Raw genomic sequence first — 27865 nt, forward strand, 5'->3', positions numbered from 1 at the left:
AAAATCAACATATTCTATTCAAGCGCAATAGCCTATTGGGTGGTCTCCAGGAGGTTGAGGTCAGCAGACCAGGGGTTCACTTTGCATTTGGTTATTGTGACCATGTGATATCTTCGGCTGTGGTGTGAATCTCTTGAGGTGAGAGGGTTTCCCAGGCTTCTGGCCTCTGGGAACAGCAGGTGGCTAATTTTTAATTAAAATGCAGCCTTTGAAGTCAGCCGAGTCAAATCCCTTTGTCAGCAACTGCACTTAGTTCTCCTGTCAGAGTTTATACCGCTAGCGCCGCCTTGAGGATTTTGTTGGTACTGCATCCATTTTTGGGATCTTTCTTGGATTAATGCATTCCAAACAGGAATGGTTCTTACATGGTAGTAAATAATCCTTGCTTAACATTGTTTTGATGGGGCTCCTTACAGTAAAATGGTTATGTGGAACCCCACAAAAGGGTTGAATCTTTAAAGTGGTCCGGTGAGCCACGATTTCAGCAACTTTTTGACATCAGTAACAGTGGATTTTGTTAACAAAGATCTTTCTTTACACTGGTGGGTGGCAATTGAGGTAACCATTTTGGTGTGCGCACAAACTGCGTGGTTCTCCTGGATTCTGGCGCACTTGTGGGCTTTTTGGCCATCTTGGATTTTCTAAGCCCACAGCACCAAATGTTGCAGCATGATAGCTCAAACGTGGGTCAGGACACCCAACAAGGGGGTAATGCCACGAGCCAGTGGATCCATATTCCAAAGAAGAGAAAATACTTGCAACAAAGTAAATGTCTAATCAAGGTTTTTTTTCCTCACAAAATAAAATTTGAGATTAAGGTACATTACCAAATGCGCCTCTCCTGGCTTTAGGGCTGTATTCCTCTGTACTCACTTTACCCCTTCCCAAAATGTACTTCATCCTAATGCCAGCAAACAGTCATAAATCAGTCTCTGTAACTGTGGAGCCCTTTCCTACTGTATTTGCCGGTCTTGCCACGGTCTGGATAACACATTGGTCCTCCAGGATTTACTGAATGCAGAACCTGGCACAACCACCCATAGGGCCCTGAGTCGTCTGTATGGGTGCCAGGCCCTTTAATATTGAAAAGATCTTCGGGTTGTCTGCCTCAACCCCTCTCCCTTTCAGGCGGTACTGGCTGTCACTTGTCCTCCTTCTGTGCCACCTTAACCGGTTCCTCGTGCCTTGGCTTGTTCTCCCTCTCTATGCCCCTTTTCCTGGGCCGTTTCTCTTCCTCCTTTCTTCTATACCCCTCTTCAGTTCCTATTATTACCCATATACCTCCTCTAGTCCTTCCCTCTTTTCCTCTTCTTCGCCTTCTCCTGCCCTCTGTTTCTTCTCCACCTCCTCCGCCCTTCATGGTCTCATCTCCTCCACCTCCCCTCTCTTCGGTCTCTTCTCCACCTCCTCCTACATTTCGTCCACCTCTATTCCTTTTCCACCGTCTTTCATCTTTGCTCTCCCTTCTTCAGCTCTGCTTTTCTTTCTCTCTCCATCTCCTCTCTCTGTCCTTCACCTCCACTTCTTGCTCTCTCCTACTTTCCTCGCTGCTTCCTCACACTGCAAATCCCTCTCCAAACATTTGGCTCCCACAGCACTCGTCTGCCAAGGCACTCCTTTTAGCTTGGTGTGTGATGCACTACAGGGATCTGCATTTGCCCTCATGGCCAAAGATTAAAATCCTGGCAGGCCAATGCAGTCCTTCATTCTCTCAAGTTGATAGAACGAGTACCATTGAGTTGGTTAACAATTAACATCTGTTATGTACGTCAAGATGCCCCACTTGGCTAAATATGTGCTCTATAAATACGTAGTGGGCCACATTACGAGTATGGAGTTAGCCATGCCCTAAATAAGGGCATGGCTGCCTTGATATTGGGCTCCAATACCGGGTTCTTTCAATGAGGAATAACTGGGTCATTCCGCCATTGGAGGATCCGGTAATTCCTCCTTGAAGGAACCGATCCCCATTCCCATTTGAGCCCCCATAGGGCTCAATGGGAATGGGGATGGAGCTAATAACGGGCTGTTGAAAACGGCCCGTTATTAGCACCTTGGGCCTCTCGCGGGACCTGGAAAGGACGTCTGGTTTTACCAGACGTCTGTTCCGGGTCCCGCGAGGGAACCTCATAATTGCGCACCCCGTAATGAAGGGTGCCGGTCCCGTACTGGCACCCTTCATTAGGGGAGCGCAAGCCTCGTAATGAGGCGCATTATCTCTGTATGAGGAGCCTGGGAATCCACCATGTACCTCCTCTGGGGCATGCAACAAGGAACGGGTGGCGCTTCCTGGCCCCCATGGTCATGCCGGCCACATCCTCTAGCATCATGGGCGTAGCAATAGCAACATAAAATGGTAGATGCGTAGCTTTCAACTATGGTTTGTATTTCACCTTAGAGTTCCGAGTGACTTCATCTTTATTTAATTTAAAGTTAATTTATAAGGAGATAGCTGTGAAACAAGGACATTTCGCAGCATCCCATGATTGATAGCTGACCATCTATAATTCTACATGTTTTACAGAGTGGCCATTGATTACCTAGTACATTGGTTAACTCTATAGAACTGTGAATGGCTGCAATCCAGAACGTGCATCGTCTACCGAGCAAATAACATACATTTTTTGTTTATTTAATTTTATATGTAAGGGAGGATAATGATCTCATCCATCAACAGTCCTACTTTGTGGCTTGGTTCTGGCACTCCCACTAACAGTTAATTTGACATAATAATGGATCCAAAGCTGAAAGGAATAATGAGTAGTGTCCCATACAATAAGAGGTTTACCACTCGGGTTTCCGTCTGCTGCCCATCATAATGGGCCTCATTACGAGGTTGCGCCATGGCTGCCTCCAAAACCCTTCCGACTCCAACCTGGTGAATGGAGCAATTACCGGTCCATTCCAAGGTTGGCAGGACCGGCAATTCCCCATTCACCAGGGCCCTTCCCCATTCCCATTTGAGCCCCCATAGGGCTCAATGGGAATAGGGAAGGCGATAATAACGGTACCGCAAATTGCAGTACCGTTACTAGCTCCAGAGTCCCTTTGCGGGTCCCGTCTTTAATGCCTGGAAAAACCAGGCGTTAAGGGAGGACCCGCAAAGGGAACTCGTAGTAGGGCGGTAAGGGATTACCGGCACCAGTGCCCTTGCCGGTGCCGGTAATCCCTTACCGACCACCTCGTAATGAGCCCCAATGTGTAGGCATGCTGCCAGTGCAGGGAAGAGTAGTGACTAGCAGCAGGAAGTCCCGATCTCGTTTTGTTGAAATCCTTCTATAGACTTCCGAGTGGTTTCGCCATTGCTCGACTAGATTTGGAGGGAATCAGCATTGATAAATTTGGCCTGGCACTACGAAAGAACACAGGCATGAGGTTAAAAAGAGATACCAAAAGAGTCTAATCATTCAGCATTTTCGGTTCAATTGTTTTTCTTGAAAGCCAATAAGTATGTTTTATTTAAATAATAAATGAGTCCCTCTACTTTTATTTTTCAGTGTTTCGTGAAGTGCATTGTTGACAGTAATTAAAAGGTCCAGGATGAAAAGATGGCGCAGCCACGGCTTGTACCACCGGGACCTGACAGCTTCCACTACTTCACCAGAGAATCTCTTGTGGCGATCGAAAGGCGTATTGCGGAGGAAAAAGCAAAGAAACCCAAACAAGAGCATAGAGATGACGACGATGAGAATGGCCCAAAGCCAAACAGTGACTTGGAAGCAGGCAGATCCTTGCCATTTATTTATGGGGACATACCCCAAGGAATGGTTTCCACGCCCCTGGAGGACCTGGACCCATACTATTACAATGACAAAGTGAGTGCTAATTTAGAGGATTTCCTGAACATTTGAACATTCTACATACTACCAAGTATCAATGAAGGTTATTTTCCACAACAAGAGCATGTAAATGCTTTTTCACACAGAAGGTTAACCAATGTAAAATGTTTGGCACATGCCATTATTCAATGGCCTATCCACTCAATCTACAATTACTGCACTAGTTTGCCATTTAAGAAATTACATTTTATTTTTATTGCATCACATTAGTGAATTACAATCACATGAAAGCATCACTATGGACGCACTGTTTTAAAATGTTCTCTTATCAACCAGGATGAAACACCACATGGTATTTGAACAAGAACACTTTTTGGGCCTCATTCCGAGTTAGGCAAAGTGGTAAACAGTGGTGGTAATGTAATTACCACAGCAGCAAGACTCGTTTAGCATAACAAGTAATTTTATTGCGCTCAATTAGGGGGGAATGAATGCCGTTCACATATGTATGGAAACTCAGAACAATATGAAGTGGTATAGACATTATTGGGGCCTGGCAGTGATGGGCATACCCAGTACCTTAATGGATCTCTTGGTTGAGTAACACGTGGGAAGTAATGCCAGGGTTTCGTATGGCTCAATTGAATATCTGACAGTGGAGTTCTACGTTAGGGGTGGCCGGTCAGACAAGAATGTTTCAAGCCTCCTGGAAGGGGTCGTACCCGACGTACAGAGGTGGTGCAATCTTCTGATGTTTTACGTTGTCCAAGACTTTATATATTTGGTCACTGCCACCAGTTGAGTACTTTCTGTCTTAGTGGGCACTACAGTGGGTGAGGCATAGATGCATTGTGGGGGCCCCCACTTGGGACATAACAGCCATAGGTAGATTACATACGGTTACTAAGAGAACGCAGACCACCCTGTCGGGTCAGTTTAGGTAGGTGCCTAACGTGCATGACCTGCACCTGTTGAAGTACCACTCAGGTAGTGAGCTGTTTTAACATACCTTTGTACAGTATTTTGGAGCACATATGTATTTACAGGCCATACGCACTAGCCAGGGCGCTGCAACCTGGAGCTCTCCAGATGTTTTGGAGTATGACTCCTATTATCCATTGCCATTTTCTATGCTGCATGGGACTGGCGGGAGTTGCAGTCCAAAACATCTGGAGTCAATTTGCAAAAATCTACATATATTTAAATGAATATACATCTATAAGTGTATATATGTCAACAGTTGCAGGAAAGACACATATGTAGGTATTGTATTCATTTCCTATAATGTAATAAGGCTCAGGGACCTAATTTCTAGCATTAGGTAAGAAATAGAGAAAGAAAGCTAGAAAGAGTAATAAGGGAAGAAAGTAAAGGAAGAAACAATAAATGAACGTAAATAATAGAAACACAAAGAAAACCATCTTTTTATTACAGAAAGAGTGCAATGAAGTCAATGCGACCGAGTCACCCTAAGGTGTGAAAGAGGATCGACAAGAGATATATATGTAAAACTCTAGAAATTGCTTTGTATTCATTGAATAAGTAAGGATGTGGTCAGTAGGCATGTCTTTTAACCTCATAAGAGGGGTAAGCCTGAAAACGAACTGAATGCCATAGCTGAGGTGTAAAGGAGTTATCCACACACACTACAGAGACTTGAGGGTATATTTATTTGGACCTCTCCAAACAGCCCTCTTTTGCTTAACACGATATAGTACAACAACGTTGTTTAGAGGGTCCCTTGCTTTTTCAAATTAACACCCCACTGGCTCATAATTCTAAAAATGACTGCTTCACTCTTGGTCAGTGGTCTGTACAGCTTACTTCTACCCCCTAACCAGGAGAAACAAGATTCCTTACCAAATCGTACAAAAATATATTTATTTATTTGTTACACATAAAACACAGAAATCAGAACTAAGCTAAGTATTAATTGATTCTTTCTTGAAAACATTTTTCTAAAGCAACATCAGTGTCCATTAAGCAACAATTTATTCAAACAGTAAGGTCTGTACAGTACTATTCGAGATTAATTCCTCAGGTCTTGTAGACTGTTCCCCTTCTATATCAAGGAGGACGTAGGACAATCCTTATTAAGCTATGTACACAGTGAAAATTACTCATTAATCCATCTTTTCAAATATCTCACATAACCCGACATGTTTCATTCCACACTCATACTACTATATTTTCTGTCCAGGAAATTCTTCAGTGGTGTACAGAACCCACACTGGTTACACAATTTATTTTTCTACTTTATGTATTTCTTTATCCAAGGAAGACGGGGTCGGTGGTTCTATTCGTCACTCCCCCTCTGTCCTCCAAGCCAGTGTAGATGTCTACCTCTGCCTTAGTTTGTTTCACTTGCAGAGGGATGTTTTCTCCCTCAATGTGGTTGTGGGCCGGTCCTCTTTTCGTGCTCACTCGCGATGACCTGCTCTGTAGCTTGATGAACTCTCCTTATCTCAGGTCAGTGACTGTCTCTCAGCAGTTCTTATTAGCTAACATCTCTTTGGTATCACGTTTCTCTCTGTTATGCGCTTGCTTTCTGCGGTTCGCCTCGCTGCCTTTCACACGTGTCAGGCTTTGGTGCGGTGCTGTTCAGATAATCCGTTCCCTTACATTTGGAATGCTTTCTTTTTATCTCGGCACGCGTCCTTCATCCAGTTCAGGAACTCATGGCCAGCTCTCCTTTACCATGGCTGCAATGAGTTATCCTCCACGGATTCTCAACTTTTAATCACTGTGTCGCAGGGAGAGGTTTCGGATGTGTTCACCTTATGTGGGAAGGGAAATCATGCAAATAGGTTTAAAGATACCACTCGTATTGATCAAAAAAGGTTTATGGTGTGGCCCGCATGAATATATCTATATATGTGGACGAGCCTTCTCAAAACAATAGGGTGTTCATCGTTGTGTGCCGTTCCTTCCATGAGTACAGATTAACAGATCATGATTAGTGATTAACACTTTAATTCTAACCATTTCTAGAGATTTAGATGTTCCTCCCCGTATTGAGGGCAGCCTCAGGTCCTCTCTCCTCGAATCTGGCCATACAACAGCCCAGCACCACACAACCTAAATAAACGTGCCTTGTGCCTAAAAAAGACAACACAACATTTCATTGCCATGCTGAAACACACAAAAACTGTGCACACACTTTACGAAAACACGCTTCCCAAATCGCTACAGCCTCATACCCTCTCCACTTAATACTTAGGCCTACACATCTCACTGGCAAGCTAGTGAAACTAATGGTCATCACTTATCAGTTGCCACTTTGCATTCCTCTATCCAGATAGCATCGTGGGCACCATCATAACATAAGTCTTGATGCCATTTTTTACCACGCGTAAAAAACGAACCCTCCTTTAAATAAACTCTCTCAAGCCGATAGAACATTACAAAGCCTCAGTTCCAAAAACAAAACTGGCAGTACCCCAGGTATCGTTCGCAGTCACCTAGACATTTATCAGACTGGACGTAGCCACCATACGATCCTTCGACGTCCGCACATGCACTTTCTCTCTCAGCCCAACAGACCTTACACTACATTCGGAGCCCAAGGACTCACCAAATGTTTCATTGGTGAGATTTATGAATTTGTGAGACCTATTGCTTTCACACGCAGCTACGAGATGACCCTGCCATCAAGGCAATGAGGGCATCTTTTTTGATCTCCTAAACATAGTGTCTTTCAACTAAAAACCTACCTACCCCACTGACATGAAAGGAGCTCCTTGTAGTTTAGCCACACAGCGACAGTGTTGTATACATATGGTAACACACCAAAGCTTTATGGATAGAGGTTTCTACAGGATATTTAGCTTTTTTAATTGAATACAGAACAGTGGTATGTAAAGCTTGCAAAACACCTGGCCAAATAACACTGCAGCATGAAGCTTTCTCCATTGCCCTCTTGGTAACATTTTGTCTTTCACGGTTTGTTTACTTGAATCTGGTATCAAAAAGGCTCCTGCAAAAACTTTAAAAGTAGTAGAAATATATTCAATGAGAGTTCTTTTTTTTAAATGCCTGTTTCCCTTATAAAGGGACCTCGCTAGAATTCCCAGGTTCACAATGTATTCTTTATTTCCAATCAATAGGCTGGATTTCTTCTTTCTGTAAAACTCTTAAAAATGAAGAGAAAATTGCACCCAGGTGTCTTCAGGGCAGGACTGGGACTAAGTCACTTTACATCTTCTGGATGTCAGACTGAGATGGTCTAGGTACTCCCTTTTAGACACCCCACTTTTCCTCTCAGCTCTGTTTGCCTTCTCTCCTCTTTTTGAACTCCTCCCATCTTCCTCTTCTTCCTTTTTGTCTATCCTGTTCCTTTACTTAACGTTTTTCTCCATTCTAGCATCTCTGCCATGCTCTCCTCTCTTTTCCACTTCTTACACATTTCTCTTCCATAACCACCTCCGCCGTCTCTTGCTCTTACTCTAACCAACTGATATTCATATTATCGACAGTTTGTCATTTCTGCTGTTATTTTGCTTTTTTCCTTTCTCCAGCCATCTCTTTTTTTATGTTCTCTGCTGCCCTCTTTCTAATGTCTACCTTCTCAGTTGTTCTCTCTCTTTTAACTTCTCTGATTCTCATCTCTATCGGTTCCACTTTTTGCAGGCTCTTTTTTTTCCCCCCTCTGTGGGGTGCCTACCTGGTCGTACCTGCTTGTCACTAGTGCTACAGAATTAGAGGGACACCGACGGATACATTTGTAACTGTTTTATTTTCAATTGTCAAGAAACCTATTGTGTCAGGATTCTTGCCATTCTAAATACAAAGAGTGTCAGGATGATAATGGTGATTCAAAATAAATGTTGAATAATAATTCCAAAGGTCTGTCCTTAAAGTGAGGATTTGGGCCCTGCGGTTTCTTAAGCCAAACACCCAAAAGAATAAGCCTTTGCTCTCTCTGCCGAAGGGGGTTTCCTCGCTGCAATTTCCAGGTTTTCAAAAGTTCAACAAAAATCCCAAATCTTTGGTAACCAAAATCCGAACACTCAACAAAGTTTCCTCAGGTGGTTAAGCAAATCTCTCAAGGGAGACATCGCCTTACCTACTCTTGTACCCAAAATGAGGGATGCTTTCTTTGGTAGCTCTCTGCCTGTTGCACGGGTCGTCCTCTGCTGTGGCTCCATAGCTGAAGGGCAGTCAAGTGTTTTGGCGGTGGCCAAACCTTTTCCTCATATGTCTCCTGCTCTTTCTTCACTCAGGGTATTGCTTGTTAAGAGGTCTTGCTGGCCCTGGTTTGGTTTGATGGAGAAGCGGGCCCCACTGCTCACTTGTTCGTTTTACGAGATTTCCTAAGCCTGCCTTCCTCCCCTTTCCTCTTCCTACTCCCTGCTTTCTGTACTTCCTTCAATCTCAGCCTATCACTTTCTGTCACCTTTTCAACAATCTATCTGCTGTAGTGTAACTTTCTTCACTTTCTTCTTCATACTTCCCAAGTGGTACCACTCACTTCCAAGTAGGTACCTTTCACTCTTTCTTTCCTAAATAACCCTTCGCCTCTCTGTTTATTTTATTTAATATACTTATAGGCGACAGGCTTTGTATATACAACAAATGACAACATATACATAGACACAATCCTCATAATGTTTTTAAACATTGTTCTCATTCATATACCTTATTCAAAGTTTTAAAACCCTAATCTTAAAAACGGGATGCCTAAAACAGTTATATTAAACAGTTTAAAATATCAACAATTCTCAAATAAAATAACACTGTAAAAGATTGCAATGATCCCCTTTCATTAAGTTTTGCCATAACATTGATACAGTACAAATGTCAGTCATATTATCATATGATTTAAAAAATTTATTTCGCAGCTCCATAAGACTTTAACAGCACATCACTAAATGGTAGAGACTCTATAACTTCGCAGCCACAAAGACGACATTGGGGGTCATTCCGAGTACGGCGGTAAGGGGTTAACGGCGCCGGTAAGGATGCTGGTGCCGTTAACCCCTTATTGCCGCATTACGAGGTTCCCTCGCGGGACCCGCTCAGAACGTCTGGTCAGACCAGACATCCTTTGCGGGTCCCGCAAGGGAACCAGGGAGCTAATAACGGGCCCTATGGGCGCGAATGGGAATGGGGATGGGTGTTTTGAATGGGGACTTACTGGCTCCTCCAAGGTTGGAATTACCCGGTAAATCCCCATTCAAAGAACCCGGACACAAGTTTGGAGGCAGCCAGGGCGCTAATAGCACCATGGCTGCCTCCAAACTCGTAATGACCCCATTGTCTCATTTCACGACACAGACCCAGACGTGGCCCTTTAGTCTCTAGTGCCTCTGAATTATTATTATTATTATGAGGTAAGATCAACATACCAGGGGACTGGGATGAGCTTTAGAGTATGTGGGCACGGTCTCACGGTGTATGAGATATTGACAATAGTCACTGCTATGTTATTTGGTTGCAAGCGCCACTGTGTGATGCTCATTACTGTGCTCTGCCAATTTTCTTTTGAGCCAACCCTTTACCTGGACAGAGGTAGCAGCAGTAGGGTTTTGTGGAAACCCATCCACCCATTTTGCGTGCATAGATTTCATGAGTCCCAGCGTCCCCATCATTATGCATTTATCTACTAATAAAAAAGCTTGCATGTGTGATACAACAATTGTTCCATTGTCCAGCTTAGTTAGATTGACATAGCACATTACTGATCTGCTTATTTACTCAGCTTGTATACATTTCATGTTAAACTCTAAGTATAAATATTCGACTGATATGGCGGTGGGACGACACATCAATTTTTCGAAGTATCATTGCCTCAAGCTTTATTAAACGAGATAAGTATTTATGTCCCCATAACTCAATTCCGTACATCAGCATGGCTCTTACTTTTGCAGTATGCATCACCAAGACCACCTGTGCAGAATATCCTATATTCCTGCCTATAAAGACGCTGATTGCATTGGCTGACATAAGGCATTGTGTTTTAATTGATATCCATTGACTTTCCCAAGTTAACTTGCTATCTATCAAGATCCCCAAATATTTATAGGTGGTAACCTGTTCAAGGTTTACTTGGTTCATAGGCCACACATATTTTTTAATGCTTTTCACTACTGGGAATACCATTATTTTGCTCGTCTCTATATTAATATTCAACCCATTTATTTTACAGTAGTCAGCCAATGCTTCTAGCAACCTCTGTTGGTACGCTGGTGTGTGATCTAGCAATAGCAGGTTGTGCGCGTATGCTAACCATCCCACAGACGAAGGGCCAAGTTTCACTGGACTAGTCGTTAAATTCTCAAAAGCATGTTCCATGTCTGCTAGATATAAGTTAAACAGGGTTGCTGCCACTATGCAACTCTGTTTTACACCACAACCTGTTGGTATAATAGCCGACAATTTCCCTCTGGCATCCAAACATATCTGCACAGAGGTGTCTGAATAAAGTAACATTAGCATTTTAAGTAGGCCTTTGGGAATAACCGTGATAACCTGGGTATCACCGGTCAGGTCCTGGCGTGGCTGACTTCTTTCCTCTCTCATCGACCCTCGCAGGTTCAACTTGGGTCCTTCCTCTTCTCTATCTCTATCTCTGGTGTTCCCCAGGGGTCTAACCTCTCTCCCTGGCTGTTTAACCAATATCTGGCACTTCTTGCCCACTGCATTGCTGCGCTCTGCCCCAACTTTTAGTGCTATGCGGCTGACACCAAGCTCATTCTCAGGCTACCCTTAGCCACCTCTTCTCCCTCTCTCATCTCTGACTGTCTGTCCGCCATCCAGGAGTGGTGTGCCGCTAATGATCTCTGCCTTAATGCTAGTAAGACTGTGATTCTCCTCATCGGTACACCCACTCTCTCCTTTCCTGCCACTCTGTGGCCGGCCTCTCTTGGTCTCTTCCTACTCCCACCTGCGAGGCTAAAAACCTTGGGGTCATCTTCGACTCCTCCTTTACTCCTCACATCTCTGTCTCTAAGAAGTCACACTACCAGCTGCACCTCCTCAGGGGTATTCTTCCTTTCCTCTCCTTCCCCCCAGAAGCTCACTGCCTCCAGAGCTCTGGTTCTCTCTAGGCTGGACTATTGCAACAGCCTCTTTTCTAAATCTGCCTGCTTCTACTCTCCGCCCTCTGCAACTCATCCAGAACAGGAGTCTGAGACTTGTCCTTGGTCTCAACCCCAGGGATCGTATCTCTCCAGGACTGAAATCTCTGCACTGGCTCCCAGTGGCTGCGAGGATCAAGTTCAAAACCCTATGCATTGTCCACAAGGCCTTCTGGGGCTTGGGGCCTCATTACGTTCAATACTCTTCCTAAACTTCTTCCTTCTCGAGCTCATTTCTCATCCGCCTCCAACTTCCTCAGGGTCAGTTGCTTCTCCAAGCAACAAATTGGTGGTAGATCTCTTTCTTCGGCTGGGGCCTCCCTCTGAAACAGCCCCCCTCCCTAAAACTTGAGCAGAATTATCTCTGGTTCCGATATCACCTCAAAACCTTTCTCTTTGCTTCTGCTTTTTCTCCTTCTCTCCCCTGCTGACTGCACTGGTTACCTGGCCACCGTCTGTTCTCTGGTACAGGTCCCCTTCCCTGCCAGTCGCACACCTGCACCGCACTTGGGACTGTTTTCTGTATCCCTACAGTCCCACTACCAGCACTTGACACCTGATGTCTGAACTTACTCCTGCACTTGTCACCAGCTGGCCGTACTTTGACTTATTTATTCTATTATCCCATGTACTGCACTGTCCCTTCCCCCTTCCCATGCACTTGCATGATTTGAATGTCACCTGGCCTAGTAGGATCATTGTCTGTTTTACCTCTGTTCCCCTTCCCTTGCCTCGTCGCGCCTTGAAACACTTGTGTATAGGCGTGCTATAAACGCCATATCATATCATATCAATGTTGCATGAATTCAGCTTCACCCACAGACGATTCCTAAGAACGGAATCAAAGGCAGCTGAGAAGTCGATTAATGCCCAATATACATTTAATTGTCTGCGTTTCCATGCAAATTCAATGCCTGATATTAATACAGTCAGATTGTGGATTGTACTGGATCTTGGTCTGAAACCAATCTGATTAACCGGCAGAATGTTGTTGCTTAGTATCCAGTCATTTAATTCTATTAGTAGTACTCGGGCAAGAATTAGTGACAGTATGTCAAGCATTGCCAACTTTCGTAAGTTCTTGGGGTCAACCCATGATCCCTTTTTATACACAGTAAATATATGACTCAGTCCATGATTTTGGGATACAATCTAGGAGTCCTATTTCAGTAAACGGCATGTGCAAGTCAGAGGCCCACAAATCTCTCTCTAAATATTTCTGTGTACCTCTCATTCTTGCTTCTTCATTCTTACCTCTCATCAAGGATTCCTCCCTGCAACAATTTGCCCTCGTTCTTCTCTCTGTTTTTGGACCCTCCTTCGTTCAGGTCTCCTGGAGTCTGCTGCTCTCCCCAGGTCCATCACTCTGTAGAAGTCTCCTCACTTCAGGTCTGCCAGGATCTGCTTCCGTCCAAGCTTTTCCTAGGACTGACCATGGATGGGCTGGCAGAGAGATTTATGGTGTTGCTCCAAACCTGCATGTGCTCCAAGGGGTTGGGTTTCACCCGTGTGATGTGGTATGTGCCACCCTATGATTGGTCAGTGTGATTGGGGTAAGGTGATATTGCATGGAGCTGGGCCAAAATAAGGTAGGCCCATCTACATGTTGGATTGTATACTGGCTTAGGCTGTGTGGCTAATCATCCCCATCTCCTGAGGCAGTCTGTTCTTCTCTGTGTGTCTCTTAGAGCCCACCACTTGGTTTACTCCTACTGAATCCTTCTATTATAAAACGTAAAAAATGTGTTAAGAATGAAAGTGGACCTAAACCTCTGATACACCCAAGAGAACTGTTCATTTTCGATACTGGTGCAACAGCACGCTCTTGCCTTCTAACAGGGCTAGTTGTCCTAGAAAGAGAGTGCCACATGCTTACACAGTATTGCCTTCACTGTTTTATTTTTTTAAAATAAAAATTATCATATTGACATGATCAGCTCAAAATGCAATATATTGACAAATAATTAATGTTTCTTGAGATTGAAAAACACGTCAAAGGCAGCTGAAGATTCAAGCGATGTATTCAGATATTTAAATTTTTATTTATAATAGATTTTACTGTTTGTTTGTTCAAAATCTTAAATCTCCGAAAGTTCTTCACCGATTGCTTTGAAACTTTGACACAACGTTGCATTAGAATAGGTGCATTTCACCATCTGTTGGACGTAAAAGCAACACACGCTATTTTACGATTCCATTTCAATGTTTCTGATTTAGAATGGCTCAAATACGTGCCGAGGAAGCAACAGAGCAACGTGCAGCTAGACTTTAGAATGCACGGTTACAAGCACAGCGATCGCGTTCTGCAGCTTCAGATCTGCTTCGTTCTCAACAGAATGAAAGTGACAGGCTGAGAGTGGCTGAAAGACGTCAATGAGAAACAGCAGATCAGTGTCAAACACGACTCTGTGCTCAGCAATCACGCGATTACAATCGCCTTGCATTCCAGTAAAACCCAGCTGATGATTATAGTTTGATCCAGCATGTTCTCATCGGCACCATGACTGAAGTGTGTCCTTATTGCAAAGCTCTGAAATTTAATGGAGAAATGAAAGGAATGTGCTGCACCGCTGGAAAAATTAAACTGCCTCAACTTGGAGAACCGCTAAAGCCATTAAAAACTACCCACAAGCATTGTCAAATTAAACATATTAGAAACGTACGCTTTCTCTTTTCTTTCTTTTCCATTTAACCAGACTTAGCCACAGCAACGCGTGGCCGGGTACAGCTAGCATGAAATATTTTTGGGGAAATAAATCTTGATATTTATACCTTTTTCAAATGGACTAGTAAAAAGTAAAGTGTGCTTATGTTTTCCTTCATTTGTGTGTTTTGTAACTGGCATCGATACAAGTCGGCGCTGTCTATACTTTCACGTCCCTCCAGTGGACGTACAGTTAGGGGTCGCTGCCCTTATTGGAAAAGTGTAGTTTGAGGTGAGCAGGCATTCATGGGATTCTCCCATTCTGTGCTGATATATGGGTGAAAGGAAAGGGAGTTTGGCTTGGGATGGGGTTTTCGAATAATGGGTTACAGAGCAGATAGGTGTTTTCAGAGTTATGTTTGTGGCTATTGCTGGTAGTCTTATTTTATGTGCAAAGTACTACTCATCGTGCGTAAGGAATGTGAGATTGTATTTAGGGGCCCAAAAGTAGACATGCGGTTCTGGAAGGTTGTTGTCAATTTTAATCCTGCCCTGTAAAATATGGTGTATTATTTTATTGTTAACCTTTCTTACCTTTTCTCACAAAATAGTTTTCTTGAGAGATAGCTTTTAAATAACAATGAAATGTCTCAGGCAGTCACATATATAATGACAGCACTATTTAGACTTTATATTAAAGGCATGATTCCCTTCATTGTTTTATTCATGGAGCCCGGATTACCTTTGTGTTGATTTAACTTTTTTATGAGGCACTGGTAGTATTTTAATGAACATTTATTCCACAGTTCATTTTTTGTTCTATTGCTTGCGCACCATTTGTTATGTTATTTTATGTAATGTTAGCATCCCTTGCAGAGTGCAGTCATTTGCCACTGGAGTGACCTCATAGGGCTAAACAAACAAAAGCAGAGTTTGAGTGGTCTACAATCCTCCTGATCACTTCAGGGAGGGAGTTCTAGAGTTTTGGGGCAATATAGACAAAGCTTGGCCAAGGCACCTGGAAATTCCAAACCTGGACACAAACAGCAGTGAGTTATAAGAGCATCAGAGAATTTTCAATGTGTCCTGTCTCTTAATCCTGGACCTTAAACACAAAGATTCAATGTTGTGGAGAGCTTGATGTGCATAAACTCTTGAATTCTGCTCTTTTTGCAATTGACAGCCATTGTAGAGAATGCGGGCTGTGAGGGATATCATCTGTTCTTTATCAGCCTTTGTATAGTTCAGACAACAGCATTCTATACTCATTGAAGTCTACACAACATATATTTTGGTATACACATGAAAATACTGTTAGAATAATCCAAGTGTGACTAAACTAAGGTAACCACTGCATGGATTGTACAAGAAAAAGTCAGGAAGGGGAATATCCGCTTTTAAAGCTTCCAATTGTAGAAAGCTGCCCAACTCATGGACCATGGTTAGCTTCTCATTAAAAGTAACTCCTAAATTTTGGACAAAGGCCCAGCAGCAATCTGTTGGCCGGAGAACTGCAGTCCACAGATGTATGTGTGTCCCTACCAACAGAGTCTATCTTAGGTAAATTGTATAGTTCTCATACATCCTTCTGTCTGTTGTATGTCTAGTGAAGAGTTTGTCTATGCTGTTGAATCTGCCAGAGAGCACAGTTTTTAAGCTAAAGATAAGCCACGTATTGTCAGCATAGTTTAACACTTTTATCTTTGCTGTTTGAATCGGATTGACCAATGGAGTGATATAAATGTTAAGCAATAACTGAGTAAGTATGGAGCCTTGCAGGACACTGCAGTTTGAAGAAACTTCCATCAATTTGAAAGGCAGCATATGGACCACTTGGAGTATATTAGGCATAAATACTTGAGCAAATGAACAACTGTACTTTGCACACCTAGATTAGTTAGTCAGAGAAGGGGAATTGAGCGACTGATGATATCAAAGGCAGCTGATGGGTTGGAAAGAATTAGGACACCGGCATCACCCTCCCATCGTAATTCATCCAAGATAGCATTGAAGACTGATTCTGGTCTGACTCGGGATAAAAGCCACATTGTGCATCATTTAAGAGTTCCATAGATTGAACACATTGTTGTAGATGTTTAACTACTGTACTCTGAAGCAGTTTGGCCATATACAGAATATTCAAAACAAGCTTAAAATTGACTGGATAAGCTCGATCTGCCTGCATCGTTTTCAAAAGATGCGTGACAAAAGCATGTTTAACTTCCTCTGCTACAATCCAAGTGGACAGTTTTAGATTAAATCGATCTAATTATGTCCCTCAAGGTAGAAATAGATACTGGATCTTTGAAACTCTTAGGAGGGCAAATGTCTACCAGGCATCCAGAATATTTAATGGTTAAGGCTGATTTCAAAAAAGTCTCTCTCGGACAGTAAATCAAAAAAGAATAAAGTGTCCTTCAAGGGCCAATGTTCCAAGACATTTTCAGGGTCCAAGGCCCATAATGTAAGATCATGGTTTTGGCTCTACTCCCCCTCTTCACCATTTTTTGCTTGAACAAGTTGGCAATAACCTCACACTTTTCAAGAGATGGAGTAATTTCATTTGTTACTGTTGTAAGAGCATAACATTCTCTTATCAATTGTATATACATATATGTTTCTTGAGGGACAACTGAACGCAGAAGCTGTTCCTGACAATTATGTTTTGACCTTAAACGTTTTGTTTTATTAAGAGCTAAAACATTGCAACAATACCAGTTTAGCAGATGGAGTGAGTAGTGAGCAGGCCATTTTCTCGATAGAACCTTTTCCTGCTGTTTTAACACTTGTAGTTAGAGTGCAAACCACCTCTTCTTATTGTTAATTTAAGGTGTTTTAGCTAATCAGGTTGGGAGGACAGCATTGATGGCATGCTTGAACTGTTCGGGCAATAGAGAGGGAAAAGATTTGACATCATCACTTTTGCTCCTTATTAATGTTTCCTTGTTGAGGAGGTCACATAGATCCTGTTTAAATAATATTCTCTCTAATTGCTTTAGTAATTTTGATGGGGAGATTCCATGAAAAAGACAATGCCAAATGGTCAGACCACGTAAGAGGAAATGGTGCAGAGAAAGTGAAAGAAGTTTCTGTACAAAAACAAGATCCATCATGTGGGCAACTAAATATGTAGGTCCACTGATCATTTGAGACAAGTTCAAATCATTAGGATTAAGATATGTACAATTGGTATAATCCATTTTCTTTTGAAATCAAATCAGCAGCTACATCTGCAAAGTGCAAAGTAAAGAACACAGTGTAACCTCAAGGGTTGTATACAAGTAAGACATATAAAGTTATCGTGTAACTGATGAAGAGCGCGACCAGCGTTGTTTCGCATGTTGACAGAGATTTTTAAGTCAGCTTAGTTATTACCAAGATAGATGAGCAAACAATTACTGCTAGCCCACCCTGCGGCCAATTAATCTGCTAACTGTAACCAGTTTGTAACCTGTTGAAGCCAAATAAAAAATCATCTCTTCACCAGGATCCAGTGATAAAACAGACATTGATTCCGTGCACTCCTATGTTCCCTTTCCTTTCCTTCCCTTCATCCTACTAGATGTCTGTCAAATCAAGACGGGACAGTATATTTGGAAGATATCTCCAAAATTCACATTTGTGGGCAGAACCCATTCACGTGCAGTGTGGTCACAGTGCACTCTGACCCGGCCCACCGGCAACACCTGCCATTTCTTATTCCACATGGCCGAAACCGGTAACGCAGCTGCATGCTTTCTGACATGCCTATATTTTTTTTTCTATTTTCCTTTTTGAATTTCTTTGCCGAGCACCTGTCTTTCCTCCCCCTGTTTATTTTAGCAACAAATGTCATTTTTCAGCACAGACCCATGCTTCTTGTTTGTGGAGAGCCTCCACAGGTGGACTTCCTTAATATCTATGCACTTTTCAGGGTTTATGGTCTTTCCATCTAAAACTTTCCAATGAAAGTTTTTGCATCGAAAACCTAACCATCGAAAATATTTGCATCAAATGCCTTTTTATTTTTCATTTTTTTGTGGGGTCCCCCCACCAAACCCCCGTTTTTTACCCTTAAACTTAAAAACCGACCCCAACGAAAATTAACCCTTTACCCATCATATATATGCATTTGATGCATATATTTTCGATGGTTAGGTTTCGTTGGAAAAGGTTTCTTTGGAAACCTTTTCGATGGAAACACTAGATACCACTTTTCAGATGCGTGGTAAGCCATCTGATACAGACATATTGATGCCAAGTCATGCATCTACCTGGATGCCGGGCTCATTGACTGATTGGATTCAAGCCTCGACACTTATACAATTGCATGCAGCTTGTGATGTCATCAGATCCCTCAATGGAACATATGATTATTGTACAGAAGAATGACAATCATTTCATACTCTTCCCATGACACCCAGTGAAGTAATCCCACACCACAAGCTGCAATAAGAAGAAACAGGTTCTTTTATCTGAATATTTTGCTTTATTTGAAACAAAGAAATCAAGGAGTTAAATGTGGTTCCCTTAATGGCAACGCTGGGTAGGTTGCTCACAATCTTTAAATGAATACAGGGAGCTTTTCTACAAAAAAGAAAAGTCAACCTTGCTTCCATTGTCTCCAGAAGCAAGCAGTGTGCGGTCAGTTATGTCAGTGCTGATGAGTGACGTTTTCTGCACCAAAGGTATGGACTTTTCCTGTGAGAAGCTGTGGTCGACATAATTACCCGAAGAACCAGAGTTGACCAGTGCTATAGTGGATAACAGCACAGTACCATGGTCAAATGCGAGACACATCTTTAGGGTGAACAAGGCGGATAGTGGCATTAACAGAGGTGATGGAGTCAGAAGGGAATTGCTTTTGGGAGGGCTTGTTGACCCCTGGTATGGGAGGACGCAGTGGACAGTTAGTCAGGTAATAGCCCAAGCCCCCTCATTATAGACACAACTTCTGTTGTCTCCTTTTGTTTTTGAGCTTTCGTGGACGGTCTTCGCAAGGCTCCCAACTGCATTGGTTCTTTCCTTGCTTCTCGGGTTGAGAGGTTGTTTGCTGCTGCAGTTATGGTACGGCTGGGGAAGGAGTGCAGAGTAGTTCTCCTCACCACGTTTCTTGGACAGCCTATTGTTGTTTTGTAGTACTTATTCCATCAGGGCATGAAGGGAATCTGGTTCAGAAATACAGACTATACCGTCCATGTAATAATCTCTGAGCTTTCTGCGGAACAAGATCCGCTGTGTGATATACGGCCATTGAGATTCCAATGCCAACCAACAGAACTGGCTAGTGTACAAGAAAAGATCCAGGTGTCCTTGCCTTAGATCGACCAATTGATTCTTAGCAGCTGACACTACTAAATTAGGGAACTGTAAAATCTTCAGGAATGCCTTCTAACAGTCAGAGAAATTAACCAAGATGGTACTGTTGTTGGACAAGTATGGTGATGCCAATGCGCTTCGGCTTTATTTTATGCGAAGTGCGTAGGGTTAAAGAGAAACTGAATCTTGCAGTGATTGCAGAGAACTCTGTCAGTTTACGGGGATCTCTGTGGTATTTCAGTGTCATGGTGTGGCACCCTTAGCCACTATACTATTTAATGCTGTGCTTTCTTTTTTCAAGCCGGTTACTTCTACCCATAAGGCTTGTTCCTCATCATACAATTCGGGCATTGCATCCATATTAGTAGTGGTAATTAAGAATCTTAATCTGTCAAGCTTGGTGCTCTGTCTCTGCTTTGTACGTGTTTGTTGATGTTGCGGGTCCAAGTGGAAGATTGGTGCCTCACAATACAGACTCTTGCTGGAGAAAAGACATTAGAGGTGTTCATGCAGGAAGCCAACCCCCTGGGCCTGCTGTACCCCGCTGTGGAAGATTGGTGCCTCACAATACAGACTCTTGCTGGAGAAAAGACATTAGAGGTGTGCATGCAGGAAGCCAACCCCCTGGGCCTGCTGTACCCCGCCGTGACTACCTGCTCAGCGGGCCCACCTCGGCCAACCCGCTGCCCACCACCAGCGTGGCTAGACCCGCCAAGAAGGTAAGTGGCATGCAGTGGAGAAGCGCATGACAATATGGAAGGCAGAGATACACATGTAAGCAACAAAAAGTGGAGATTACCTCTTAAACGCACAGAATCCTAGAAACTCTCTGTTCAACTTCCGAAATAATTAAAGAGGCACGGTCCTTTTTTTGTCATTATTTATTTATTTCACACTGTTTTCCACCCTCATCTCTATCTTTGTCTTCCAACCTCGTGCATGATCCGGTTCCTACTATCGCTTTCAAACTTACCATCACAGATGTTCCAGATCCATTAATGATGCGTGCCTGTGTTTTCGTGTGACTTGCAATATTTTACTATCTTCATATTGCACCTTTTAATGGCCCTGCATCCCTTGTTAGCCAACCATATACCGTATAACGTAATGCTTCACCCTTTACTTGCTTGGGCCTTTCCTGTATGCATGTTAAAACCATATTCCTCGTGCATCGACCGGTGGTAGTAGGTCTGACTGTCTTTTCTACTGCTTTTCATACTTGCTCATTCAGGTTTTTCTGGACGTAAAGATGCGTGCACTCTTTTTCGGCCCGGAAGCATCACCTAAGAGTGGGCTCCAATACTTGGTTAAGTTAATTGGCAACGGAGGGGCAGCAAGAAGTCTTCCAATAGGATTTCTGCTAGATAAAAGAAGCATCATCATTACACAAATAGCTTTGCACACAATACATATGTTTAATGATGTATGTATTTGGATAGTGTAAGGAAACAGATGGGTATATGTGAAGTTGTTGGTTATTTAATTGATTTCATGACCTGAAAAATATACTGGCCAAGGGTTTCAAAACGCGTGTGTGCATATGCCTAGTCAAGTTCTGTGTCACAGGAGCTGAGTTTGCTTGCAATCTTTATAGGATATACACACTGCACCCATGTAACACATTCGGTTGCGCAGATTAAGTCACTTATTGGAGAATAGAATTTTAGAATTCGTTTGTGAACGTTAAATATGTCAACACTTTAGAGTTTAGAGTTTCAGAAAATACCAGATTCTGAAAGGTTCTTGTTCCTTTCCTTCTAGCTTTAAGTATAACCTTTGACCTGAAATATTTTGGGTAAGATTAGTCAATCTGCTAGTTTTAATTATATGATCATTCATTTTTCTTCTTTATTGTGACATTTTCTTCTCCCAATTTACTTTCATTCGTTCCGTTGTGCATCTTTGATTGGAATGGGTATCTTTCCTGCCTGAGGATATCCCACACATGGCCACCTCTGTGCAGGGCAAATCGTTTTTTTCTCAGAGTTGCCCAAGTCAACCCAGTGCATCCGTACCTTTTTCACAAAACTAACATGCACATTGAGGGAAGGTCGGGAAGCCATCATCATGTCCTCGAACCTGCTATGTTGAGGGAAGGTCCAGAAGTCGGGCACCACCCAGTTCCTGCCCGTCCCCGCCAAAACGCCTACTCATGGTAACTTTTTGAGCACTCTTTATTCAAGCCTTAACATCAAACTTTGTCCTCTAAGTGCCACCAGTGTTTTTTCAAAGCAATGTTAATGAGAGTTAATGACTTAATTGGAGATGTAAAGGCGCTGCTGGTGTAATAAACATTTCTTAACCTGGTCTGCCTTCAGCCACTCGATTTGTAAGCACTATCCATGTACTTCACTGAAGTCATGTTAAAAACAAGCATTGGGGGGTGTTGTTGAGCAGCTATCAAACATGGCTTCTTAGCTTTTCAGCTCCGCAACACAGTGAAACACTTGCCGGCATGGTGGCGGTGATAGGCCGTTAAAAATCAAATATCAGCGAGAATCTGCTCACGAAGCATTAGGGATATACTTTGCTGGAGTTTCGACACCAGAGGAGCCTGCCCGGCTGCGCCTTGGCCGCCCAAACCGACGTGGTGATACTTAGAGGGAGGAGCGCAGCTGAGGCCTACTCCCGATGCCATATCGGCACGCAAACCTACCCAACACTGCTGGAGCCTACCCCAGGCTGGTTCAACGTCCAAACCCCTCCCCCGATCTTCTGCAAGACACCCGATATACAGCAAACGGGCTATGAGCCCCTGGAGAGGTCGCAGAGGAACCCGCAAAGTAGCGCTGTGGTGCTCGGGGCAACTGGGGTGCCAATATCACGGGCGGGCTCCCTCCTCCCCGGTTCCGAACATTGCATCCGTTCCTTGGACATCTAAGCAGGTGGGGACCACGATGGAGATCTGCGGGCGGCCCAAAACGAGATCCCCTCCAAGCTCTCAAACGTCGGGGCCCTGCTGACGTCTAGCCCAGGAAAAGACTGCTGTCCCTTGCACAAAGAGCAACACTTCTACAATATTTGCGGGACGGAAGGCTGGCAACCCCCCTACAAAGTGAGGACGCTCCACCGCCTTCTCCCCCTTTGAGCTCCACTTCACTCCTTAGTTCGGATGAATCACTGCCCCGTGCCCAGAACGTCCGCGCCATCCCGCAGGACTCCATCTGTAGACAGGAGCCTCCGCTTCCCCTCAAGGCATCAGTGCTCCCAGACATACCTGGATCACTGGAACACTGGGGTCACCCCTGCTGCTCACCCCATCTGCTTCCTTCACCAAGAGTTTCCATACAATACTCTGCTTCGCAGGGGGAAGCTACCGAGGCTCAGACAGACATCTCAGAGCATTAGATGGCAGGCCTTTAAAGTCTACATCAGCGGTATATGTCGATATCAAGAGAAGCTGGGGTGCTCAAGTTCATTAGAAGGGACCTTGAGAAATCCGAAAGTATACTCAAAAACTTGGAACTAGAATATACCCGATCCTCGGACCCCGCGCTGCTAGCACAAATACACTCAGAACTTGAAAGGTTTGAAAGACATGCCACGAGAGAAATCCAGTACTTTGCTAGGCCGGCAGTGGCCAGGAGGCATGGGGAGGGGGACAAACCGGGGAGGACTCTGGCAAGAGCAATTCGATCCGAGAAAGGCGGGGAACAGGTCGACAGTATCTTAGATGCACAGGGGAACATTAAGTGGGTGGACACAGAAGTGGTGGCAGTATTCAGGGACTTTTACCATACATTATGCACAGCAGCACAAACACAAGAGGCATCTGCCATACAAGCACTACTACATGTCATTCCACTGCCCTGTCTCAACCCCCAAACCAGGGAGCAGCTGGATCTTCCAATTTCACTGGAAGAAATAGTATCCGTCATTTCCGCTTTGCCCAAAAATAAGGCTCCAGGCCCAACGGCCTGACAGAGTTCTACCAGGAGTATGCAGAAGTGCTATCCTCGGTTCTCCTGCAGGTGTGGGAGGAATCCCTGTGTCTCCATTTTCTGCCAGGATCCCTGAGAGAAGCCATGATCACTGTTCTCCTGAAACCGGACAAACCAAGCAATGAATGCGGCTCATACAGGCCCCTGTCCCTCTTTAACTGTAACACCAAAATATACACGAAGGTCGTGGACAGCAGACTTCTCCCGCTGATGCCACACCTGGTCCCCCCTCCGACCAGGCAGGTTTCATCCCCGGGAGGTCCACGGCACTCAATATTGATGAACCTCCCGCACCTTTGCGCTGTCCCTGTACTACATTCATCAGTAAACCACGGCAGAGGCAATCATCAACTAATGTGACTTGCGCCCCAAGTAGCACCCCATCCTTCTGCTTCCAAAACAGAGTCCTCTGCAAAACAGAAATTGCCCACGAGGCCGGGTCTACCCCAGGCTGTCATAGGGGTCATCAGCCACAACATACAAACAGTCGACGGGGGAGTGGGCTCCCTGCACACCCAACGGCCTCCCTGCGGGTGAAATCATTTGCGAATTGGCATATAACGGCTAAATACTAAATACCCTTACCAAGGCGCTGGAGATGTCACGCAACACTTATCCAAACGGCATGGACTCAGCGCCCCAGCACACGATCGCCTGGCAAACCAAAAAAGCTGTTATGCTGCAGGGATACAGGGGCCGAATGAAATAATCCCTCATAATTGGATATGCAATGACCCCTCTCCGAAACTGCAGGCAACTGAGTCTGTGCAATACCCAATTAAACCTGCCAGGCCAGCCGGGAGCAGAGTACTGCCCCCGGCGCACCCCAGAGAAGGGACCCAGACAGGAGGCCAAACTCTATCCTAAACACTGCCACACACCAGATCAACACGAGGGGGCAAGATCACAGCCTGAATATCACAGAGACACCTAAACCACAACAGCACTTTGCTGACCCCTAGGGGGACACCCAACTGTCTCCCGGTTGCTGTTGGCACCCTCAGCTGGACACCGGACACACCTGTATCCCCCAGGCAACAACTGAGCAACACACCCCGTCTTAACGAGATACAGCCAGGTATGACCAAGGGATCCAGAGGTGGTAAGAAGGCCGGTGCAATGGACAAGTTTGCTAAAGCAACCCTGCGTGACGATACAGGATAGCAGTGACAGCCCCCAATGGAACCATCTACCTCATCTCCAGTGCCCCCCCGCCCCATGCCCGACCTCTCAGGCAGGATGGAAGTGATGGCAAAGGGCTTCACTCCTGTGCACGAAAAAATGACATAACCGCAAGCATGGCCTCGATACGATCCCAACTGGTCCATGAGGGAGCCAGAATAACCGATGCAAAGGGAAGAATAGGCACAACAAGGGCAACATCTGCACTCTGCAGGAAACAGTCGCCACCCTCTCCAATGACATGAAGCAGACCCAAAACAAGTGCGATGATCTTGAATCGCAATCCCGGATTGTGGGGTTGCCAGAAGACGTTTTCACAGGTTATTTTCAGCTAGTGATAGAAAACCTCCTCAGGGACCTTCTGGACCAACCTACTCTGTCCCCATTCTTTGCCGTTCAGCGGGCACAACGGGTGCTCTCACCCAAACCAAAACCAGGAGACTTCCCTAGGCCCAAAATAGCAAAAATATTAAGCTACCGTGACTGGAACACACTGCTCCGACTGACCCGTGAAAAGAAGGAACTAAGACTGGGCTCCCAAACCCTTTGCATATTCCCGGAATTCTCAATCCCATTCCAGCTCAAACACCGCCAATTTATTGAGGTCAAAAAGAGGCTCTGAGAAAGGAATATACAATATACAATGCTATTTCCAGCACAACTGAAACTACAATTCCGAGGCAAACTATACTTCTTTACTGTACACAGCAAAGCGGTAAAATTCATTTAAGCTCAGATTCCTGTGCCCAACCCCGCTGATGATCCGGCAGAATTATATAATCTACTCAACGTATGTATCTGTACTGAAGTTCTAATCCCACGATGCCCACTATGACAAACACAGATAGAAAGCTCATGTAAGCTTAATCCACCTAGACACTAGCTACGACCAGGATGTGAAACTCCCTCTTATGAACACACGCCGTTTGTTTGTTTTATTTATTTGTATAGCACTCCGGACCCATAGGTAGAAGGGCGCTTAAGGAAGCGGTTACAGGCATGAAATATACATTTACATAATACAACAATTTACATAATTTACATGGTACAACAATTTACGTATAATACAGGCATGGTTGCGGCTGTTAGATATTCGAGAGTACAGGAAGATTCTGTTCTTTGTTCAGTAACCAGCCAATAACATGTTTCCTAAAGATAGGAAAGGACTCGATAGTTTTAATGTTGATTGGTAGGGTGTTCCAAAGTTGGGAGGCTAGTACTGTGAAGCTAGCACCTCCTGCTCTTTTTAAGCAAATCTAGGCACTAACAGGCATGAGGAGTTGGATGATCTGGTGGTTCTGGTGGCGGATTTTAGAGAACATTTAAAAGTGAGATACAGTGGGGCTAGGTGATTTAAAGCCTTGTAAGTGAGGCAAATGGTTTTGAGGTTGATGTTTTGCTGAATGGAGAGCCATTTACACGCTTTCCTGGTAGTGGAAATGTGCTCACGCCTTGGGATGTTGAGTGCTGCGCGTAGCGCATTATTTTGGAGAACCTGGAGTTTGTTGGTTATGGACTGGTTGGCTCCTAGGTACAGACTATTGCAATAATCCAGTTTGGACTGAATGAGTGCTCTAGCAAGAGTGAGGCAGCTGTTGGAAGATAGGAAGGGTCTGCTAGCCCTAATTACCTTACCCGTATAGGCAGTAGCTGAGGCGGTCGTGTTGATTTGTTTAGTGAGGTTAGTGTTGCCATCAAGGTGGAAGCCTAGGGTTTTCACACTTTTAGCGATGGGGATGGTGTTACCATCTATGATAATGTTCTTGTAGCTATGACTGAGTTTAGACAGGTTATTAGGGGAGCCGACCAGCAGAAGCTCCGTCTTCTCATCATTCAAGCATAGGCCGTGGGTGGCCATCCATGCCTGAATGATGGAAAAGATTTTGTTAATCCGGGTGACGTCCGCATTGTAGTTGCCTGAGATAGTGAGGAGAATCTGCCGTGCGGCAACGATGCTCCCATTTGCAGTTGCATATGTGTATAATGTTGTTGTTGACCTCTATGCCCGGTTGGCATAAGGGGATGGTTGGGGGTGGGAGTGGGAGTGGGAAGGGAGTGCATACTGCTTCGTTGGGGGTGGCGAGGGAAGTTCAGGGTCTGCATCGGAACAAAAGTGCTGGTTGCGCCACACAGAAAGGAATTGGGGTTGAAAATTACAAAACCACAGCAAATGGGTGCAGAGGTCCATGGGACGTGGCCTACAAGGTCACAAATTATACAACTAAACACAGAACAGGGCATGATTCACTAAAAAGAGTATGGCACAGCAGGTAAGGATTCTAAGTTGGAATGTAAGGGGTCTGGGAAACTTCACCAAATCTCGCAAAATAATATTTTATGCCCATAGACAAAAGGCCAATATCCTTTTTTTAAGAGAAACCCACGCTAAAGACAACACATGCCGTAACATTGCCCCTTCATGGGGGAGTAACAGATACTCCACGTCATACTCCACCCAGTCTAGAGGCATCATGATTATTGTCCACAAATCTCTGAAATTCACCCTGGAACTGTCCCATCTGGACCCAGAGGAAAGGTACTTGGTAGTGCACTGTATTGTGGAAGGACAGGAGACCATATTCATAAACACATATTGCCCCAATACCGACTCCCCGGACATCTTCGACCATTTGAAAGTAACTTTAGCTGGATACTTTGGGATACCTCAAATTTGGGGTGGAGTTATGAACCTAATCCTCTATCGCTCACTCGATAGGACCAACAAAGCCCCCGCCCACAGACACGTCCAGCCCGCCAATTACTTTCCCTCATGCAGGTATTCGACCTTAAGGATGAATTGCATACCATTCACTCCCCAGCTAGAGAATACACCTTTTATTTCTCGATGTACGACATGGCCTCCTGGATAGACCTCTTTCTCATCTCTGCCTCACTCTTTGGGAAAGTGTGGGAGGTAGAAATTAGACCACGCACATTATCTGA

General features: G+C 44.3%; 1 protein-coding gene across 7 annotated transcripts in view; it reads left to right on the forward strand.

Annotated features, from left to right (window-relative positions):
- Positions 1–27865, forward strand: part of LOC138488896 (sodium channel protein type 2 subunit alpha-like) — a 1049646-nt gene that overhangs the window by 355325 nt on the left and 666456 nt on the right. For all 7 annotated transcript variants that reach the window (XM_069616277.1, XM_069616276.1, XM_069616279.1 and 4 more), the window contains one exon: positions 3498–3815. In XM_069616277.1, the coding sequence (XP_069472378.1) occupies positions 3549–3815 (267 nt within the window). In that variant the 5' untranslated portion in view covers positions 3498–3548. The remainder of the gene's footprint in view (positions 1–3497; positions 3816–27865) is intronic.

The sequence above is a fragment of the Ambystoma mexicanum genome, chromosome 9, assembly GCF_040938575.1.
Source record: "Ambystoma mexicanum isolate Mex_15411 chromosome 9, UKY_AmexF1_1, whole genome shotgun sequence".
Taxonomy (NCBI): domain Eukaryota; kingdom Metazoa; phylum Chordata; class Amphibia; order Caudata; family Ambystomatidae; genus Ambystoma; species Ambystoma mexicanum.